Genomic DNA, 7,859 nt, shown 5'->3' with positions numbered 1-7,859 from the left:
GACTGTCAGTGACGAATCACAGTGGCGGGGGGGGGGGAGGGGAGGAGGGGGGGGGGGGGGGGTGGGCCTTGGACCACTAGCGACAGAAGATGGGAAGAGAGGAGAAGGGAGAAGGGGAGGGGAGGGGAGAGGAGAGGAGGGGAGGGGAGGAGAGAAGGGATAGGGGTAATAGCTGCCCAAGAAACCCTGTGAGGATAGGGAAAGGAGAAAAGTCAAACCAGAAATATTAATCTCACATGGATAGCTCTATGGGTCTGAGGGAAAGCAAACTATTTATTTCTTCATCATTGCACATTGTCTCCCCCTAGTGGTCCAAGGGGGAAAATAACAGGATCATAGATCTAGATAGAGCTGGAAAGGAACCTGGAGACCACCCATTTTATAGATGAGGAAACGTGAAGGCATAAGAGCTTTCCCCAAGGTCACACAGGTTCTAACTGGCAAAGACGGGATTACAATCAAGCCCCTCTGATTCCAGAGACAGTATTCTTTCTAAGACTGTGTCCTTCCCAGGAGGGAAAGAAACCAGGTGAAAAGAAGAGAAGGTTCCCAAAGATAGTTTTTCTTTGGAGGGTAGGAAGGAGATCCTAGGGGTAGACTCATAGGATCTTAAAATTTAGATCTGAGAGGGACCTTAGAGGTCTTCTAGCCCAACCTCTTCATTTTAGACATGGGGAAACTAAAGCTCAGGGACGTTAAACGATTTACCCAAAGTCACAAGGTAAGTGCACAGTGGACCTAGGAATTTAAACGCAACTACTCTGACTCCAAATATAATGCTCTTTTCACTACTCCATACTGCTTCAGAGAAAAACAGAACTGTGACGGAATGTAAATAAAAAATAGGATTACTTACTAGCTGTGTGAATTTACTAGCTGTGTGACCTTGGGCAAGTCACTTAACTCCAATTGCTCTACCTTCCCCCCTTCGAAAAAAAGCCAAAAAAAAAAAAAAATAGGATTAGTCTCCTTGTTCCTGGGAATGATTTGAGGCAGCCAGAGATAAACTTTGGCCTACGATCTGAAAAATATGAGGGTGAACCTCTTAGATATCAGGGGATGGGGATGAATGAGAATCAGGCCAAGGGGAAAGAGCTTTCTTTTTCCTTATTCATATGACAAAGTAAAACAGAAAGGACGATGGTCAGGGTATCAGAAGACCCGAGTTCAAATCCCACTTCTCCTTCCCAGCTCTGTGACTTGGGACAAGTCTTCTCTGGGCTGCAGTTTCCTCTCCTATAAAATGGGAATAATAGTATCTGTGCTTCCTAAATAACTCACAGAAATAAGATAATGTAAATAAGTTATGCTTTACAATGGTAAAAAGCTAAATCAATGTAAGTAATTCTTTTATCCAATTTCCCTGGAAGAAGAAAATTTAATGGTAGGAGAGAATTTTGGTGAGTGGAACAATAGAGGTTTTGCATACCAATTCCCCTACTTGGAGACAAGAAGCTGGATACAACATTGGGAAAGACTCAGTCAGTCCCCCTTGAGGGTTCTCTGATCCTGTTTGTTTTTCCATGACCCCATTTGGGGTCTTCTTAGCAAAGATACTGGAGTGATTTGTCATTTCCTTCTAGTTTTACAGGAGAGAAACTGAAGCAAACAGAATTAAGTGACTTGCCCAGGGTCCCATTGCTAGTAAGTGTCTGAGGTCAAATTTGAACTCAGGAAGAACAATCCTCCTGATTCCAAGCCCAGTGCTTTACCCATGGTGCCACTTAGCTGCCCATGATAGTGGAAATAAAGAGAAAGAAACAGTAGTTGGAAAATGTTACATAGATCCCAGATGTGGAAGGACCTCAAGATATTCTCTGGTCTAGTCCTCTGCCTTTAGTCACATCACAGGAGCATAGGATTAGAACTATAGAGGACCATACAAGTCATATTATCAGACAGCCCACCAGCATTTATTAAGCACCTACTATGTGCCAAGCCCTGTGTTAAGTGCTAGGCATGCAAAAGGGTCCAAAAACAGTTCCTGCCCTGACAGAGCTTCCATTCTAATGGTGAGACAAATATGAAAATAACTCAGCATGTATAAAATGTACAGATTCCTCTCAGAGAGGAAGGCAGAAGGAGGGTGGAGCAGAAGAGGATTCCTGCAGAAGGGAAGATTTGAGCTGAGTCTTATTCACCCTCCTCACTTTACTAATGAGTGAAGTGAGGCCCCAAAGGTGTATTGACTTGCCCAAGGTCACCCAGTCTTCTGGCTCCAAGTCAATGCTCTCTCCATTACACCAGTGGTTACCATTTGGGGTTCCTAAGAGGTACTTGATGATAGCCCAAGTGGTTTGCATTAAAAATTCTTTAATAGTGGCTTACACGGTAAATAATTGTTTAAAAATTATGCTTTATATTAATTAATTAATTAAATTACCCTAGGGATTCACAACACATTTTTCTTGTTGTTGAAAGGTGTTCAAGGAACCAAAAAAGTGCTGGGAACCATTGCATTACACCATGATTCCTCCTCAGGAAAAGAACCAACCAGTCCAATGTCCTCATTTTAAATGAGGACATTGAAGTCCAGAGATGTTCATCCTTATCACTGTCCCCATCATTAATAACAAACATTTATTGAGTACTCATTACGTATACAGAAATGTATTAAGCCTTGGAGATGAGAAAAAAAGTCATAAGATGGGATGCCTGGTAAAACATCATTATACTCATTTTACAGATGAGGAGATCCTATAACTTTCCAAAGGTTGAAGTCAAGTGTAGCTGCCTATGGGCAGTCGGGGCAGGCAGAAGTAGGCATCAGGAAAGAGGCTGAGGTTGATGGGGTTGCCATCCAGGCGGATGTCTTCCAGGGCCCTTCGGATCTGCTTATGGTCCTGAGCATCACAGAAGGTGTCTTCAGGAATCGTCTGGATGTGATTGTTCTGAGAAAATAGAATAACTTAGACTTCTAGAGGCTTCGGAGGTTTGCAGAATGCTCTCCTGCAACAATCTGGTGAGGTAGGCAATACAATGTATTATACATTATGTTATTGTATTATATATATTATATACAATGTAGGCAATACAATGTATTATATATTATATTATTGTATTATATATTATTATATATATTATATACACTGTGGGCAACACAATGTAGTGAGGTAATACAAGTCTAATTCCCCTGATTTTATAGCTCCATGCCACAAATGTCCCACCTTTTGGAATCTCTAATGTCCTTCAGCGTTCTGCTCAAACACCATGTGGCTGCTGTCATCTGGGAAATGATTCTGGATTTTCTTTGTACAACATTTGTATCTGCTTATTCATGTACAGGTTTTCCCCTCCTAGAATGAAGGCTCTGAGGATAGAGCCTCTTTTGTTCTTTCAAGTTCTCTTCTAGCCCCCAGGAGCCTATTATTCTAACTGGTTTGCTTCCCATCTCATTCTCTAGAAGCTTTTTCCCTGGCCTCTTTAATCTTGGTACCTTTCTCCCATTTATCCTCTATAGAACTGGTTTGTGCATGGTTGTTTGCATGCTGTCTCTCCCATTAAACCAGAACTATCTTTTGCCTTTCCTTGTCCTTGGCAGAGTGCCTAATACACAGATATTTGATAGATGTTTGTTGACTTGAATTGGCAAAAACCCAGGGGAACTGGGTTCAAGTTTGACTACTCTTACTATCTTGTTGCATGATGTTGGGGTATATTTCTTTGCCCTTCTCTTCCTCAGTTTCTCCAGTTGCATAATGGGGAGAATATTTAAAATGGGGATGCAGCATTGATGAGAGAGAACAGAAGCCAAGTGTGTCTACCCTCTCATCTATGGTATAATGGAGAAAAAAATTTTTTAAAAGACTGGACATGGAGTTAGGAGGCCTGGATTTGAATCTTGAATGTGCTCAAATGATTCATCTTTCCTGAGCCTAAATTTCTCCATATGTAATTCAATCCAGTAAATTTATATTAAGTATCTTTTTTTTGTGCTAGGAATTCTATGTACCAGGCATTGGGGATACAAAGACAGAAAGAGAATACTGGTTCCTCCCCTCAAATAGCTTACAATCTATTGGAGGGATGCAATTTGCATACAAGTAAGAAAATACAAAGTGTAGACAAAGTGATACAAACTGATTTCAAGAGGGAGAGAATGCTGATGTGTGAAGGGACCAGGAGACAGTGTTGCTCCATCTGTGGTTTGGTGGAAGGTAGGGATTCTCAGAGTCAGAACTAAGAAGGGAGTGGGAGGGAGGAATTCAGCAGATGGCAAGGCAGGACAGGTGAAATGTATAGGGAATAATTAGCAGACCAATTTGACAGTAACACAGGGAAGAATTTGCCCTTAGGTGGGTGTATCGACTGGGAGTTGAGTTAGTCTAGGAGTCAAGCCCAATCAATGAACATTTTATTAAACTCCTGCTAGAGCAGGACACTTCCCTAAGTGTCCTGCTAGAGCTAAGCAATAGTCTTCAGATGAAGGATGATTTAATAGAAAGGTGCCTTAAGGAAAAGCCTAGTACCTTGTCTTCTCCACCCTGGAAGAATCCCTAGGGCTTCCCAAGCCTCCATGGGGGGGGGGGGGGGAGCATGGGCTCTTTGCAGGGTATCAGGAGCATAGGGAGCTGTTGCTTACTACGTGCACGTGCACAGCGCCTTAAGAGTAATAGCCTTTATATCTCAGGAAAGCAACTGCTTGCATGCACACCTAGGTTCCAAATAATTCATTGTGCCAGATCTGATTCTGGCTAGAAACAGTGGCCATTGTGTGCTGAATACCTTACTCCCTCTCCTTTCTATTTCCATTAGAGCTGGTTTCCATGGGAGTCTGTCTAGGGGGAGGAGGGACGGGATGTGATTTAGAAGCTGTTTACCACCAGCTGATTCTTGAGTTCTCTGAGCTGAGGGAAATGAGGGGCAAGATGAGGGGAGAGATAAAGGCTAAGGTCTGGGGGGAAAGGAGAGGGAAGGAGACTGGTGGCCGTGGCTTTTATTTTCCAGGAACAGTGTTCTTCAATGTTTCTCACAAATAATTTCAAAGTCAGGAATACATTCAGAGATAACTTGGTCATAGGATTATAGGATTATAGATTTAGAGCTGGAAAGAATCTTAAAGGTGATTAAGCCCACTTCCCTCATTTCACAGATGAGGACACTAAAATGCAAAAGGGCTGGGGCTTGCCCAGGGTCCCACAGCCAGTTGCAATTGAGGGTCTATTTGCAGGGTTCTTGACTCCAGTCCTGCAGTTCTATTCTAGTACTAGGCAGCTAAGTGTTGCAGTGGATAGACAGTTGGAATTAGAGTTCAAATCCTACTTTAGACATTTATTATCTACAAGACTATATTCCAGTCACAATCTTAGTTTTTCTTTCTGTAAAATGGGGGTAATAATAGCACCTATCTCACTAGATTGTTGTGAAGATCAAATGAAAACATAAGTGCAATGCTTCATAAAACTTAAAGTGCTATTTCAAAGCTAGCCCTTATTATCTGGTGGTTTTTACCTCCCTCCTGAGATAATTACCATCCCTGCACAGCAGCATCTTGCACACTTCTACAGGGTCATATCTCCAGGACTCCTGCTTTCCACTTAACCCCTACAGGGGAAAACTCAAGACTCCATGTGGGATGGGCTGCTCCCTTCTGGCACAACTGTGCCCACAGTCAGACTGTACTCAGATATATTTCCAGAGGAAAGGAACTCAGGGAACAGATCAGACATGTCCATTTCATTACAGGATGTTATTAACAGGAGCTGTCAGCATGAGGGTTCAGGGACATGTCATGGACAGAGGAAGGGGAGGGGCAGACAAAGATGGATTTGAGGAAAGACCCTGCAGGAAATGGGGATGGGAGCAGGACAGAGAGGGAGGAAACAATGGGAAAGGGAGGAGAGGGAAGATAGAAAGAGAAAATGAATTGAAAAAGGAGAAAGGGGAAGAAGGGATGGAATGAGAAAGATAGCAGTTGAAAGAAGGGAAAGATTGGTAGAGAGAAAAAGAAACAGGAGAGAGATGCAGGAAAGATTTTTTAAAATCAAGGACAATGATTTCACTGGTGTCAGGGACTCCCACTGAGGAAACACTTTACCAGTGCAGATTTGCACTATTGGGTGTTAGAATTTAGAGTTTCCAGGGGCCTTCTTTAATACAGGTTGGGGGAAAAGTGAAAGATAATAATAGCTAGCATTTACATAGAATTTTAAGGTTTTCAAAGCACTTTACATATTATCCCATTTGATCTTCACAACAAACCTGTGAGGTAGGTGCTCATATTATCCCCATTTTACAGTCAAAGAAACTGACTCTAAGAGACTTGCTCAGAGTCACACAGCTGAGGCATGATTTGAACTCAGGTCTTCCTGCCTCCAAGTCCAACACTTTTCCACTGAAACACCTGGCTGATCAAAATTTCTGAATTATTTCATAGAGATAGAAAGGAGAAGGAAGAAAGAAAAGGGGAGAGATGGGAGGAAAAGTTAGGGGAGAGATAGGAAGAGCTAGGAGAGAGATGGGGAGAGGAAAAAAGAAAGAATCAAGAACAATAACCTAAAAGAGCTTATCTCCAGGGAAGGATGATTAGCCACCTCTCAATCTCCCCAAGCCTCTGGGACCCCTCAGTGGTAGGCCCTTCTTTATGTTTTCCAATCTAAAATTCCCTCCTACTATGAAGTCTCACCTGCAAGTGTAGAGAACGCAGGCTTGAGGGCAGGGGCACAGGGATGTAGTCCAGTTTGTTGTCTGACAGGTAGAGAAACTGCAACTTTTTCAGCTCCTGAGGAGATAAAGGGAATACGTTGTACCCTGGGGATTGAATGCCAGATCTCGGTGAGAAATGCCATTATGGAGACCAGACAATTGGCTACTATGGGGTCTTGAGAGGAAAGAAGGTAGTTTCCATTGACTAAAGGGATTTTCCCCAAGTGACATATCAAATGCTCTCTTAAACAAAGGGCTATTTTCTCATTGTGAATCTTGGAACACAGCAATCTTTGAAGCACCAATGGGCAAGGAAGAAACACTATTAGGATGTAACACATTTCCAGTGATAACCACTGCTTGGGGATAGGGCATAGGAGTCCTGGAAGTGATTGGATAAAAATGGTTATTAGACGGTCTGAGTCAGGAAAATCACACAGTCCAAGGCTGCCCCAAGAGGATGACAGTCTCTGTTGCCAGGCTCTCCTTTCTCTCTCTCTCTCTCTCTCTCTCTCTCTCTCTCTCTCTCTCTCTCTCTCTCTCTCTCTCTCTCTCTCTCTCTCTCTCTCTCTCTCTCTCTCTCTCTCTCTCTCTCTCTCTCTCTCTCTCTCTCTCTCTCTCTCTCTCTCTCTCTCTCTCTCTCTCTCTCTCTGTCTCTCTCACTGTCTCTCTCTCTGTCTCTCTCTGTCTCTCTCATCTCTGTCTCTGTCTGGCTCTGTGTGTGTGTGTGTGTGTGTGTTAATTGTTGGAGAAGGGGAGCCCAGAGTGCTGACTCACCCTGAAGCTGTCTGGTAAGATCCCTGAACCTTGAAGGTTGTTGAGCTGGGCATCCAGTCTCACGAGACTACCAGGGAGCTTGGGCAGAGACACCAGTTTGTTCTCAGGGATAATCAATTCCTGCAGGTCAGGTAGCAGGAGAGCATCATCTTCAATTGTGGAGATGGAGTTTCCCGAGAGGTCAATTCGCCTTAGTTTTCCTATTGAGATATAGAAGAAAGGAATGTATGTGTAGTTGGGGGCAGTAGGGGAAAATGGGAATGAATCACATTTCTAAATCTTATGTATGCCCTTCCTCACCTAGAGTTGCCAGAAACACAAGGAGGATGTTGGTCAGTTCTTCTCCACCTCCACCCAGAACTAAAGCAATGAAAATGGGCTTCATGTGGTAGGAAGGAAGGAAGGAAGGAAGGAAGGAAGGAAGGAAGGAAGGAAGG

At 43.2% G+C, this 7,859-nt stretch overlaps 1 protein-coding gene across 1 annotated transcript in view; it reads right to left on the bottom strand.

The window, feature by feature from the left end:
- Nucleotides 1–1,986: 1,986 nt before the first annotated feature.
- Nucleotides 1,987–7,859, bottom strand: part of OPTC (opticin) — a 12,570-nt gene continuing 6,697 nt past the window's right edge. Inside the window, exons 5-7 of the mRNA XM_069074337.1 lie at nucleotides 7,423–7,622; nucleotides 6,626–6,721; nucleotides 1,987–2,891 (exon numbers count right to left, since the gene is read on the bottom strand). Of these exons, the coding sequence (XP_068930438.1) occupies nucleotides 2,721–2,891; nucleotides 6,626–6,721; nucleotides 7,423–7,622 (467 nt within the window). The 3' untranslated portion in view covers nucleotides 1,987–2,720. The remainder of the gene's footprint in view (nucleotides 2,892–6,625; nucleotides 6,722–7,422; nucleotides 7,623–7,859) is intronic.

This window comes from Petaurus breviceps, unplaced genomic scaffold, assembly GCF_028583685.1.
Source record: "Petaurus breviceps papuanus isolate PSGF00001 unplaced genomic scaffold, PetGlider_PUasm1.0 90895, whole genome shotgun sequence".
Taxonomy (NCBI): domain Eukaryota; kingdom Metazoa; phylum Chordata; class Mammalia; order Diprotodontia; family Petauridae; genus Petaurus; species Petaurus breviceps.
The sequence above is the reverse complement of the archived record's forward strand: the minus strand, read 5'-3'. Positions and strand labels throughout refer to the sequence as shown.